The sequence below is a fragment of the Perissodus microlepis genome, chromosome 1, assembly GCF_051167445.1.
Source record: "Perissodus microlepis isolate ML-2025 ecotype Zambia chromosome 1, ASM5116744v1, whole genome shotgun sequence".
Lineage (NCBI taxonomy): Eukaryota > Metazoa > Chordata > Actinopteri > Cichliformes > Cichlidae > Perissodus > Perissodus microlepis.
The window spans coordinates 22,028,413-22,042,966 of record NC_140461.1 but is presented as its reverse complement, the minus strand read 5'-3'; the positions used below and the strand labels follow the sequence as shown (position 1 = coordinate 22,042,966).

The following is a 14,554-nucleotide window of genomic DNA, read 5'->3' as shown; positions in this document are numbered from 1 at the left end:
TTCAGTAATCACCGTTTAATCTACGTTTCTTCATTAGATAGATACAAGCTGCTCACATGACAGAGCTAAAAATCTGCTTTCGAAACGTTGAAGCCATTGTACTTGGTTTTCTCATTTAGCATCATCATCATCGGCCCTCAAGTCTGATAGTCAGCGATGGTATATTTTCACTTGCTTTCATATTTCATCCTTTGTGCGTCTTTGTGGGAAAGCGGGGGTGACATTTTTTCCTTTCAAAGAGATTTTCATGTTAATTTCGGCCCGATTCCGATTTATTGTTATGCGACTTCATGGTAAATTGTGCAACACGCAGCAGGACAGTGCCAGTCACTTTTGACAAGATCTGATTTACAGCTTAGCTCCTTGTTTCACATTTCCTCTCTGTGACCTTCCCTCATATTACTCCCTCAATCATTCTTTTGTGGTTGTCACCGAGAAACTGTCAAACATATGTTCGAGGAGTGATCTCCTCACTGTGCGCCTGTGTATGGATTTCCATTTAGTATGCACCCCAACCATTCTTTCCCCTATTGCAGTAATTAGACCTGCTCCATTTAAGCCGGCGGCGTCACGCTGGTAGTGGACAGTCTTTAATCATGTGAGAGTGTCTGTCAACACTTAGCAGAGCAGGAGATAGACAAACAATGGCAGAACAGGTCTTGTTGGAGGTGTGTGTTTGGATGAGTAAAATGAATTGTTGTTGTCTACTGCTTTTATTATGCTTTGAGCACAAGGAGGAGGTTTGATAGGGTTGTGTGTTTCTAGGGAAGCAGTTCTTTGGATGTCTTCGTATGCGTTTGCTATAGCTTTGCTAAATCACGTTGATCTGCTTCTGCAACATACACCATAAAAGTCAACTAAAGTGCAGATTATAAATGGCTGTTTTTCTTTAGAGTTAATCAAATTCTCTGCCGCATGCATTCATTTGTGGGTGTGACCCCGCTGTGATTTTTGAAATTGTGTCTGATTTTGCGAGGGTTCAATAATAGGAGGACTGTGGGCCTCTTAGAGAGACTATGTTTTATGCATGAGGGCAAAGGGTGGGGCCCGTTAGAGGGTTGTGTCAGTGGACACACACAACAGCCAGATCAGCAGACACCCTGACTACTTGGCAGAGATGCACAAGAAAGACTTCTATAGACACTGGTCCTCCTTTGTCCTGCAGCATTCAAGTGCCTCTGTGTTCCCAGTACACACGGACAGTGCACACAGCTGTGTGCGTGCATGCCTGTATCTTAATTTGAGACTTTATTCCAGGACAGCGCTCGTCTTGCATCATATCGGTCACCTTGACCTTCTTGTTTTCCGCACATTGTTTTTCTGAAGGATTTCTAGCCATTTCACCTAAGCGTCCTTCATCAGCAGTGGCAGCACCTTCAGGGCTTTAATTCAGTGCCTTCTGCCAGTCTTTCTGCCCCAGGCTCAGTATGACAGCAGGCCAGGGCAGAACGTATTGTTGATTGCTTTTGTCTAGAAAGAAGTGCAAGGCCATAAAAGTGTTTCTATGGGGCCACTTGAAATATACAATAATAACTTCTGACAACTTTACAGTGGGTTTTCATCATTTTATAAACTGAAGTGTTCCCAAGCTTGCAGTTTACTGTGTCAGAAGGAAGAATTGAAAAAAAAGAGCTGAAATGGACCATAATGGTGATTTGGTGATAAAATACTTCCAATGCTCTCGGTGACTTTAAAGCCATGTATGCTTCAGAGTGAAGTTACATTTATTAGGTAGGGCATTGTGAGAGCCGTGTGGCCCTTTGAGACTGACGAACAAACTGAATTACCCCAGTAAAAATGGACCGCTGCTTTTGTGAGGCCTTATCATTTCTTAAGAGAAATGATTTCACATGGTATCTTCAGAGAAATATGCTGCAGCTTCATAAGTCATGGCTTATGAAGAGCGAACTACTGGAAGAAAAGTAGATTACCATGGTTTAATTTTCATTAGAGTGCCATGCATCTATTCCAAGATCTAAGGTCAAGTCGTGTTTGAGAATGCCACGCTTCTCATTAAGCACTGAAATGTAATAATCACAGTGTTGCAGCCGCTGGTATAAAGTAGTGCTTCTCTAAATGAAGTATCCACTCTCTCTCTGTGCTCTCATCCTTCAGCATCAGTGGTTAAGGTTTGTTTTCTTCATTTCTATATGCATATTTTAAACTATACATATTTCTTTTCTGGTTCTGCACAACAGGAAAACCTTGACAACATTCAAAGTGCACACAGTCAGTAGGTCAGTACAACAAAGTTAATGCTACACCAGCCCAAGAAGTCAGAGAAAGAACTACCAGACAGCAACCAAGCATAAATACGCTTATTAGGTATTGCTGCCTGCAACATAAAGGTCCTGCAAGTAATAATTTAATGCAGGCTACATGTTGGAAGGGGGTGGAGGGGTCTTATGAAATAATAAGGGGTCTGTTCCCGTTGTTATGCTAACAGTTTTCGGAGAAACCCCTCTTCCTCCAAGTTAATTATGGTTGACATTTAAATGAGTGCACTTCTGTTGAAGAAGGTGGGAGAATTGTGGAAGAAGAGGGCCTCTCTCTAATTGAGTTTGTTGCTGGCTCCACCTTCGATGCCGCCTTTGTTCTGCAGGGAGTGGATATGTGAACTGCAGCTGAATGAGGCTCTCTGTGGAGATATTGATACTGGCTTGGCTATATGGTGCTGGCCTTATCTATGTTGTCTTTATTTGCGTTAGCATGCATTTTGGAAACATATATTTCTTACCTGCATACAAAATGTTTCATCAGCTGCATATGAAGGACAAGCACAGTGGCAGCAGAAAAATGTATCACATCCTCTCAAGCAGGTTGCATGCTCTCACAGAAATAGCTATGCTTTTACTTCTTGAATGTGTTTCATTGTGTTGTTATTTGTAGGATTGTTTTCTTTTTCAAAAGCTTCCTTTTACACATTTGTAGTGATGTCAGAAACGTTCTGCTTGTCTCTGAATTGGCTTATGTGAAATAGTAAGGTTAGCAGGTAGGTTAAAGCTCTCAACAATGAAGTGCATTAAGTGAATCAGTGCCATTTTGTGCAAAAACCCAAGTATCTCCGACAACAGTTAAAGTGTGGATTTTCCATGAAATTGTAATACTTGCTCTTTATTTGTGAAAAAGCAACACACTAAAAATAAATATAAATACTAAAATAAATTTCCCTTGCAGAAAATGTGCCAGTTGCTCCAAGCATGTTGCAGCACTCCTTTGGTAGATATTCTGTCTCTTTATGTAGTCCAAGATTGGTTCTCTGATGTTGGGATCTGTGGGGGCCACGCCGTCTGTTGCAGCGCTGCTTTTTTTTTTCTGTAAGCAACTGAGCTTGTTGCTCTGTAGCTGTTTTGTGAAGCTATGACCTAATATTTCAACTGCTCCTCTTTCTATCTCACAGCCATGGCAGATTTCCACGTCCAACCCGAGTCGGTGCATGCTGAGGAGTCCGGCGTGGCCAGATTCCAGTGCCAGATTCACGGCCTGCCAGAGCCGGTCATCAGCTGGGAAAAAGACAGCCGTCAAGTGGACACCAGTAATGAGAGGTTAGATCAAAATACCACTTGGGCTTCTTGTTTTAAGAAACTGCAGCACTTTGGTTAAGGGTTGCCAAGTCTCGTGATTTTTTTCTGTCTTTTAGGTACACTCTCCTGCCCACAGGCGTTCTCCAGATCACAGGTGTGCGTGAGGAGGACAGTGGAAGGTTCTGCTGTGTGGCTCATAACAGTGCAGGAGTGAAACACAGTGCTGAGGCACTCCTAACAGTTTCAGGTTGGTATCTATAGTTGAGCACGCATCTGAGTAAACCTCTGGTTTTTTGTGTGTGTGTTGTCATTTGAGGAAAGCCTACATGTCCTCACTGTAAATTGACTTTGGTTTAAATGAGCTTTCTTTATTCGGGTCTTTAGTTTTCTGTATCACTGATCAAATACAGTCACTTAATACGCCTCTGCTTATCTGTATAGCACATTTCCTAGACTTTTCCAAACCTATTGTCCTGCTGCCAGATCTAAGAGATACAGCATATTGAGCTAATGCACTTGGAGAAATCCAATTAAAAGAAGCTATCCATCATGCTCATTCCAATCTTGAATTCTCGTCTCCCTTTTCCCTTCAGGCTCTCAGTCATCTGTTTACAAAGAACCTGTGATCGTGGTCGGTCCAGAAAACCTAACCCTCACTGTTCACCAAACGGCTATCTTGGAGTGTGTTGCCACTGGATACCCTCGGCCCATTGTGTCATGGAGCAGACTAGGTGAGAAAAAAGTCCTGATCAGATCAGACCTGGTGTTCTTGTTTGTGTGTTTGAGAGATTAGGTGGCATTTGTGTGTTCTGTCTTCCACTGTGAAGTATACAGAGCCAGACTGATATATCAGTCGATATTGGTTATTCACTGATATGTTGGCATCAGCATTTATGGCAGCTGACAAATCAAAACTTAAAAAGTTTAACAGCATGTGCAAACAAGCTGATGCTTGCATAGTTTTTCATACTATATCAGATATTCATGTCAGATTTTTAAATCACCAAATATCGGTATCAGTATCGGTCAGTAAAATTCCTATATTGGTCATACTCTACTAGAATAGATTTGTTACAGCACAGATCTATTGTGTACACATGAGGCAGTGGGATTGAAGATTAAGTCTTAGGGCTAAACATGATGTTCGACTCTGTTGCTTCGTGTCCTCATGATGCTAAAACCTCCTTGGAAGCAGCGGAGAGCCTCTGAGTAATTGCTGCACAGACAGCTCTCTTCATGCGGATTTTTCCTTTTCTTGACTACCACTCAGATTCTGTCGTGAACAATTTTTCAATCTCCTATCTGTTTACTTTACTTCTCATTCAATCTGATTTTCTGTTCCAAATGTAAATCACAGCCTCTCCCCAGCATCTGGGTGTAATCAGATTGCCAGTATTGCCTTACACAGTGTTACCAGAATGAAATGCTAACACGATGGGATTTGTATGTATTAGATTACAGCAGGGAGGCTAGGATAAGCCGCATAATGAATCTTATAGTTTCACATCAGTCACTCCTTAATGCCAGAGTTGGTTTGCTGCTATTCATTGAACAGCGGCACCACGGCCTCCTAGGTTGTGCTCTTTTTTTTTCTGACACTAAGTTAATTAGTCTCTGACAGGGAGAAAGTGATGGCAAAGCCGGAGAGAGAGAGGAATATAACAGGAAAATGCAAGAAAAGAACAAGACTGCTTCTGTTAGGACAGCGTCCCAGTGTGATAATGGAAAAAATGCGGAAAAAGCATTCGAAGAAGACGAACACGTGTCACACAAGTTGGAGACATTTATTAGATCTCAATGACTTGTCGTGATTAATTGCATTAATTACATGTATTGTCTTCATTAGGCATCGCCACATAATTGCACATTTACTAATTGAAGCTGCAGCATTTGTCACACGAGTCGTGTGTGTGTTGGCTGGTTTGAAGATTCAAACGAACTCAAAGGATTTTTTTCATCACTTCTGATGAATTGAGTGGTGAGCTTGAGATGTGATGAGGTTTGGTCTGTGTGTTTGCTGTGATGATTTCCTTTTGCAGTTTAGGCCTGGTGATCATATCTGATTTAAGAGCAAAACCTGGTGTGCAAAATCTCTGTGTTGTTACAGGGCTTGTCCCTTTCTCCTCCTGGGTTCCTTTTCTCTCTGTCATCATGTTTGGTGTCAGTGTAGTTGTCTTTTGGTCGTTTCCTGTTGTACTCCAGTAGCTGGGTGTCTCCTGCGTCATGATCTGGGTCACTTTCTGTTTGTTGTATTCACCTGCATTTATTAATTTCATCTTGTCACCCTTTTGTAGCATTATCTGTTTGTGCAGCCTTCTTCCTTGGCTCTATGTATGTTTTGCTTTCTGTTTTACCTGCACTTCTTTGGAGTTTTAGGTTTTGGACCTGTTGTATCACCCAGAATAAAGGCTTGCTTTGATTTCATTGTTTTACATTTCATGACAGTATGTGTCATCACTACAGTTTGGCTGAAGAAACCAAAATAACAGTTGCAAGACAAAGGTGCTCATAATGCCTACACACTTGCACTAGCTTCACAGTAATAACATGTTTTTGCCACATTCATAAGGCAGTGTATATAAAATTTAAAATATTATAAGATTTCATGTACTCTTGATGAATTAAGACATTCATCAACTCGTTGTGTAGACACACTAGTGAGATATTCATGTCACATATGGCTGTAATGTAAAATACACACCATTATATAATCTAAGTATCTTTGATACAAGCACATTTGTATGTGAAGTAATTGGATATATTATCATGCACAATATACACACAAAATCATGAGTCTGGTAATCATTTTTGTCATCATATAATTTGATTAGGCCAACATATGCCACAGTGTATTGGTTTGGAGTATGCCATTATGTTTTCAAAGTACGCTTTTACAGTTTTTAGTCTTTTTTTTCCACTTAGATAAGTGGTGATCATACTGTTATCGTCAGCAACAGTTTTACCACCACAGAGGACTCTGAGATCTGTAGTCCCATAGACCATCATCTCTCGTTTGTCTTGCAACCAGCAGTATGTGATAGAAGGCTGTTCTGATGGCAGTTTCAGTATTCCACAAAACTCTTGGTCATATGGGTCACGACAGTAAACTTAAACGTTTGTGATGGGCATTCAACATCATATATCTTAGTACTTAAAAATGAAACTAACAATATGTTTTCACAGTCTTTTGCTAATAAAACCTTAAAAAAATCATTTGTTGATAATCCTGATCAGCAAATTCATTTTTAGGCTTAGTGGCATTATTTTGAAATTCACTCGCATATGTGCAAGTGAATTTCAGTCAAACTCATTATCCAAAGTAACCTTTCTGTTGAAAAGTGACTTGCTTTAAGTTTGAAGATAAGGGACGAACCCAAAAGTATTCACTGACTATTGACCACATAGTTAGCATTTCTGACTGGAGCTCCTTTGTCCACTGTGGTACCTGTCTCCCTTCCCTCCATTCCTGGCCTTTCAGTGTATCATATCTGGAACGTACAGGCTTACAGGCTGCAGATGGACCTCATAGATGGGATTAAAATGCCCCTTTGGCCCCATAGCTAACATCATAGGCAGACTGAAGCCATTGTTGGAGTTGACACTGCAGATAAGGGAGCACAGGAAAGTGTGTGAGCTTATCATGTAATTACAGCAAAAGCAGAGAGGAGGCAGCTATGGATTGTGTAAGTAGATATAAGATTAGAAGTTACAGTTAGAATTTCTGGTCCCAGAGTGGCAGCTGAAACATTTCCAGTGCCAAGAAGCAAACCAGCTTAAAAGAAAATGTACTCTGAGGATTTTTCAGACAAATTCCTGAAAAAGATGAATGTCTCAACTGGAGCATAAAAGTTTTAATTAGCTGAACATCCGTTAGGGAGAAGCAGAAAAGCAGCATTGATTTACTGTAAAGCACCCAAAAGCCAGATGATTCTCACTGGAAACTATCACAAAGTCCCAATTAAGTTTTAAAAAATTGCAGCGTGTACACGACTCAAACACAAACTCGCTGACCTTTCTTGGTGTATGGTGTGCTGGCAGCTTTATCACATTATAGTCCTGAGGAACACATGCTGTGAGCGCTGCATCCTTGGGGGGACAGAAATAGCGCTGCTTCTGTCAGCTCGTGGCCGTAAACTTGCATGATGTTAATTAGATGTCTTGCTAGTGATTTACACCCACTCTGATCTTTACTATAGTTCAGTTGACCCCCATCTAACATAAACACCCACTGTGCCCATATACCTGGTTCTTTTTATGCTGACCTCCATAGATTCTTACTCATCCTTCTCAACTGTTTTCTTTTTCTCTCTCCCTGATTAGATGGCCGTCCCATCGGGGTGGAGGGAATCCAGGTGCTCGGCACAGGAAACCTGATGATCTCAGATGTTGGTGTGGAGCACTCCGGGGTCTACGTATGTGCCGCTAACAAACCAGGGACCCGTGTGCGCAGGACTGCTCAAGGACGTCTGGTGGTCCAAGGTGAGCTCTGGATAAAAGCAATGACATTTTTCTTTTCAGTTGGGTTAAACTAAAAGCACCTACGAAACATCCTGGGGAACGTGACGAGGTACAGCTCAGCACTATGTGGGTGGATCAGGCAACATGATTACTGTACCATGACTGAAAGCACCTCAGTTTTGCTGCATTGATAAACAAGTGCTTTGCTCCTGTGCCACCAGCGTGTTTTATGTAGGTGGTCTCTAGTTTAAAACCCTCATTCTGATCTAGTGGTTGGTGCAGATTTTTCAGGGAGAAGGTTTTGAATGATTTTCCCCCAAAGCAAAGCAAAGCAAAGCATACCAAAACATTTCAGGCTGATTTTTATTTTGCTACCTTCCAAGCAGTAATTATCGGCTATTTCTGGTATACCAAGCATACTTTTACACCTTTTTGTGCCTCCAGCAAGATACAAGACCACTAAAATGTCTCTGCTTGTTGCTCAGAACTAGAGTCTGTATGGTAGGCATTACAAACATTTCACGAAGAGTTCCGACTCTCAGCTTTTGCAATTTCAGTCATAGTTTCAGGTTTCAAATCCTCAACACTCTGTTAGGAAGAGATAAAAAAAAATATAACTGCAGAGGTTTATTTGAATCATCATTTCTTTAATATTGGAGAACAAAAACACAGAGCAAAATAGATTTGCAGCATCACACCGAGAAGCAGACAGTCCTTCAACATCGGCTTTCGTGGTCTCTGAAATACACTTTAGGGACCAGGCGCAGTTTTTACCAACCCTGGGAAGTTATCATGTACAGTATATTACATTTGTGGAGGCACATGTGATTAGATCTTTTATGGCAAATAGTTTTTTTTTTTTTTTAGATAGAATGAACAAAGATTGTTTTGTATTTGGAGGCACTGAGCACAGAGATACTTGATGATTAGAGATGGGACTCTGGAGAGTCAGGGGACGTGTACCGTGAAGCAGGATTTGGGGTTTAGCGAGGTTAAGAGGCTATGTTGGAGATTACAGATCAAGTTGTATCAAAGCATAGCCTACTAACTAATCAGTTCTGTGACACCATTCCTAGAAGATCCTATAGACCATGCGTGCATATTTTCAGAGGAGCTCTGGTTTTTTTTTTTTTTTTTTTTAGAAACTCTTTAAACCCCTTTTCATTTTTCCTGACAAGCATCGTTAAGAGATACAGATTCTCAGCCTTTCTGCTTGCTTTGCCGCAAGCAGTTTCAGAGCAATTTCATTGTCTTGTAATGTAATGGACTTGCATTTATATAGTACTTCTCTCGTCTTACTGACCACTGAAAGGACCTTAGACTACAAAGTGCTTGTACGTGTTGGTCTAAGATGTGCAAGTCAGCCTTCACAGCCATTATAATTTGCTAGTCCTGTGAAAAGTATGTACATCAACATCAGCACTGCCCACTTTTAAAGGACATTGCAAACCTGGCTTGATTTGCCCAGTCGAGTTTGCCCTGTTTATTCGATTCAGGTTGGTGAGGTTTAGTGAAGCCACGTTATAAAAATTGTTATACTACAATCTGAGCTACAAAAATGAGATGCACACTGTGGGCACTTCTGGGAAATTCTATAAATATAACCATCAAATTTAAATTAGAGAATGACATATGGAGATATGATTTGCAGATTTTAGATGCCACACTAGAAGGATAAAAAAAAAAAAAAAAAAAAACAGCAACACAGATTCTTTCTTCTTTGTTTGTTGGTTTTCAAAACGCCTAGAAATTGATTTATTGTGTCTTTGTTTTGGCACTGATATCCTCAGCTCAAAAGCCGCGCCTTCATGTCTGCAGCTTTTTAAAATTCTTCCGCGGTTCTTCACAGGCTCTGCAACAAGAGACTATGCCTCTGCAGTATTGTATCTGCGAGCCTTTTCTTCACTCAAATGACACGTATAATCAGTTTTTTTAAAAATAACAGGCCATTAGCATTAAATTTTAGATTTGTTTGTTTTATAACACAGTTGTGTGAGTCTCACAGGAGATAAATATGCAGATTTTCTACAATAAATAAGTAACACCATCATCTGGTGAAAGTGGTAAACCCATAGCACCTCTCTTTTTTTTTTCTTCTCAATATACAATACAATATACTAGATACTATAAGATACGCTATATATTTATGCATCATTTTGGGAATGATTAAATCCAAATTCAAAATATCCTATAATAACATATCTTTGATTTGCCAGTCTTACGTGTAGGTGTTCCTGTAGTTATAGTCATTAGTTTATTTGTACTAGCTGATTACACACTACTGTATGTACAGGTTATGTGAAAACAAGGCAAACCAACTCTTAATACATCCTATAAGTCTTTTTAAAGAAAATATATTTTATGTGATGTGGGGAACTTTAATATTAGACAAAAACTTAAAGGTCAATAATCTGTTGCTCTGCCACAGCATGCAGAACAAATATAGCCCTTTGAAGTTTCATTCTCTGTGTGCTTTCTAACATTTTGATTGAAATGTTGTTGTTCTTTTCATCTATTCTCCACAGAGCTGGAGCCAGTATCATGAAGGTGTTTGATGTTAGTGTTAAGAGACAGGTGCTTTTGACCAAAAGGATATGGCAGGTGTGGGCTGCCCTGTGCATTAATTGTCACCAAGCAGGAAACATCCAGTGTCTGCCTCACTCACATATTGATCAGACGGACTAGGGCTGCCACAAACGATTATTTTGATAGTCGACTAGTCACCGATTATTCTTGCGATTAGTCGACTAATCAGATCATGCATCCATTGGACGTAAAACGTACAGATTATTGCAGCAGCATGCATCTGCTCTTATATAACTATCATTAGCTTACAGCTTTAAGTGTTTAAGGTATGTGAAACTAAAAATAAAGACAAGATGATAGTTTATTAAACTTTTAATGAAATTTCAAGTTTGAAGCAAACCGAAAACAAATATAACAAAATAGCATTTTGTGCTCAGTCCTCACAACTATATTGAACTTTGGGACTATATAGTCAGTATAGCAATCTACACGAGATTATTGTTCATAGCCAGGAAAGTTAGCTTTTCTACATGTTCTGCAGAAAGGCTTGCTCTCTTTTGAGAGCAGATGTTCCCTGCTGTGGAGAAGATCCGCTCCGATGGGGTGGAGGTTGCAGGAATGCACAGAAAAGATTTAGCTAGCTTTGATAGTGTGGGGAAACGTCCCTCATTTTCGCTCCACCATTTAAGAGGATCATCCTTTTTAGAAACTGTGGCTTCTTTAAAGTACAGCTGAACTTCACTTCTCACAACTTGGACATCTTGGTCCTCCTTAGATGCTTCTTCCTCATTGTCACCCTGACTGTCTGTGTCAGACTCAAGGAGGTTGTCCAGAGCAGTCTTTTCAGTTCTACCTGAACCATTGGCCGTCTGCACTTTTGCATGCTCATGTGTCCCAGCATTTGCTTCTTTGACAGCAAGCACTTCAACAGTCCCCTGCACTCTGATGACATCTTCAGGAGCCAAAAACTTCAACTTTCTGTATCTGGGGTCCAAGGCAGCTGCGAGAATAACAGTGTTTTCTTTGTCTGCTGAGAAAGTACATATACTCCCCCATCTCTGTGTTATGCCTTTTTCTTTACTGGCAATGAAAGATTTTCCTGAGCTCGTCTCCAGTTGGCTTTGGTGTACAGCCCGTGTCAGGCCTTTGACCACCTGTGGAAGACCTGAAACCGTTGTGTACTGCTGTCCACTAAGGTAAACAGTAGCAGTCTCAAAAGGTGCCAAACCTTGCTTCAGTTCTTCAAGCAGCACCCACTGCTCTGGCTTCAAGTCGAAGTAGTGTTTCCCCCTTGGCGTTACCTCGGGATCTGAAAGAGTGGCAGTGAGAGGCCAGCGCTGTTCGAGGAGTCTCTCTATCATGTGGAATGTACTATTCCATCTTGTACTGACATCTTGGATCAGTGTATTTTTCTTCACATTCATTTGCTCCTGTTTCATTTTTAGTCTTGTACTAGCCAGCTCGCTTCTCTTAAAGTGCTCCACTAGCTGCCTAGCAGCACCTAGTGCTCTGCTGATGGTGGTTTCTTTGAGAGCAGTATTGACTATGAGCTGGAGTGTGTGTCCAGCACAGCGGATAGAGGCCCATCCATGTTTTTCTTCAAGCAGTTGCATTGCTGCCACCATATTGGAACCACTGTCATGTACTACTGCTTTTATTTTGGCAGGCAAGATGTCAAACTTTGTTAGCACCTCTTCCATCCATGTCACTATATTGGCACCAGTATGCCTCTCCTCAAGAGGCATGGTATCAAGGATGAAGCTCTTCATCTTCCAATCTTCACTCAGGAAATGGCAAGACACACCAAGGTAGGCCTCTGTTGCACGACTGGTCCAGACATCAGCAGTCAGGGTGAAGAAACCTTTGACACCACCAAGGGTCTGCTTTACCTAAAGATATGAGATGATTTGGAACAATAGTAAGCATTAGGGAAATATATTACAGTATATTTTTTCATTATTAATAATGCTTGTCAGTTTATGCATTAAGATTTAAATTTACCAATTGAATAATTCAGTTACATCAAATACAGTTATGTATGTTAAACAATAAACATGCAACATATCAGTAAAAAAAAAAAAAAAAAAAAAAAAAAAAAAAAAACCAACAACTTTCCATTACATGCTTTAACCAAGATTAATTTATTGGTTGCTCAGTCAGCAAGCTCTTAATATTATTTCATCATGAAATGTATTAAATTCTAATACAAATTGCTATTTTGTGTTTGTGGTGTGAGAGAGTGGAGAGAAAGAGACCAACCTTCTCAAAGGTAGCATCATATTTCTTTTCCATCAATTTGGTGAAGTGGGATTGGCCTGGTAGGTAGTTATCATGGTAATCTGGGTTGAACTGCTTGATCATCTCTTTGAAACCTTGATCATCAACCATAGACAGGGGTCTCATGTCCGTCACCAACATGTTCAAGATTGATTCAGTCAGGACATCTGCTTGCCGAGGTGTACATGTTGTTGGCTTGGTGACAAAGTCGTCCATTGAAGACGAACGTATTTTTTTTAGCAGTCCTGTAACTAACAGCTATTAATATAAGCAATAATAAGTAGTGCTCTCAGCGTTAATCTCGTCAATACGACGTTAACGCGGCAAATCCCCGTTAGCGCGATAACGCGGTGCGAGGGCTGCACGGCACTGACTAACGGGGATTTGCCGCGTTAATGCGGTTATGGCGTTAACATCATATTAACGAGATTAACGCTGACAGCACAAATAATTAGCAGCTTGCTGTTTACGATAATGTTAGCAGCTAACTAGCCAATTGGCTTACCGAGACGACTGTACCACTTCGTCGTCGGATGCCACGACGTGCTTCCTTTTTAGATGCTCGTGCATCGCTGTTGTACTGCCATGGAAGGCAAGTTCCATTTTGCAGATTTTGCATTGGACCTTCTTTTCTTTTGTTTGGTCAAAATGCTCCCAGACTTTCGAGTTCCGTTTCCGAGTAGCCATGATAACGGAGACTGCTTCTTCTTCTTCGTCTTTGGCGTTTAACGGTATCCTTGTAGGTGCATTTCCGCCATCTTCTGTTTCAGTCTGTTATTACACTCTTAAATCCTACTGTTATTCCTGCACCTTTCAGGATTTTACGGCATTTTAACGATGCGTCGACTATTAAATTAGGCGTCGACGATTTTGATAGTCGACGTAATCGTGACTAGTCGACTAATCGTGGCAGCCCTAAGACGGACCATACTTTGCTCCAGCCTATAGCAGCATCGATCGCAATCAATATTTCATGTCATCTGCTTGTCAAGTCTGCGAAGAGCCCCTCACCTGCTAAGGATAAAAAGATGTGGACATTCATGATGTGCTGCTGTCTGTTTTTGGTTTCTGTTATTGATTTAAGGAAACAACAAATGCCTTATTAACTACACATGTGTTCGAACTGCTCCGTTATGATGGAATAGTGTGCTTTAATTAGTAATTCTCATTATTCTATAGATAATAAGCTACTATAAGAGGGCTTCAGTGGCTGTCACTGATTAGGAACTTCAATAAGCATAAAGCTAAGAAGACAATCACAGTTTAAAGAAGCACTTACACAGTAAACAAGCTGGATTTATGTTGGCTCCTTTGGGGTACAAAAAGAGAGAAGAGAGAAACAAAGAATGAAAGAGTAAAACTGTAGCGGCCAAAGAAGCGAAAAACAAGCGTAAGATGGATAGCTGGTGCTCACGGTCTTACCCCACACCCTTACAGGTGCAAATCAATGCCTTCCTGAGCTCCCTCTGACCTTCACCTTCAAGTCAGCCCTCAAAGCACACAGCAAGTGTGCACAAAACAGACAATGAAGCTGGGAAGGACTGAGATGAATGAAAGGACCATCTCACGCTGTCAGCCCCCTTCATTCAAGTGCCTAACGGCCCCTTAGCTTTTCCACTGGGGAGAATGGAAATGCTTACATTGAGAAAGTGTCAGACAACATTTTATTTATTAGTGTTGGAACAAGGAGGGCAGAAGAGCGGGGAAAACAAAATAAACAGGGATTCAACTTGACAACCGAAAGTGTGACAGATCTTTTAAAGTTGACC

At 40.8% G+C, this 14,554-nt stretch overlaps 2 protein-coding genes across 2 annotated transcripts in view; one reads left to right on the top strand and one right to left on the bottom strand.

Annotated features, from left to right (window-relative positions):
* igdcc3 (immunoglobulin superfamily, DCC subclass, member 3) overlaps positions 1–14,554 on the top strand; it is a 69,268-nt gene that overhangs the window by 26,948 nt on the left and 27,766 nt on the right. Inside the window, exons 3-6 of the mRNA XM_084935532.1 lie at positions 3,401–3,545; positions 3,641–3,771; positions 4,118–4,255; positions 7,845–8,003. Coding sequence (XP_084791658.1) covers positions 3,401–3,545; positions 3,641–3,771; positions 4,118–4,255; positions 7,845–8,003 — 573 coding nt within the window. The remainder of the gene's footprint in view (positions 1–3,400; positions 3,546–3,640; positions 3,772–4,117; positions 4,256–7,844; positions 8,004–14,554) is intronic.
* LOC146393805 (E3 SUMO-protein ligase ZBED1-like) lies at positions 10,631–13,031 on the bottom strand. Its single transcript, XM_084935544.1, has 2 exons — positions 12,768–13,031; positions 10,631–12,397 (listed from the first exon to the last, which is right to left on the bottom strand). Exons 1-2 carry the CDS (start codon positions 12,999–13,001, stop codon positions 10,994–10,996), a joined length of 1,638 nt encoding a protein of 545 aa, XP_084791670.1. The 5' UTR covers positions 13,002–13,031; the 3' UTR covers positions 10,631–10,993.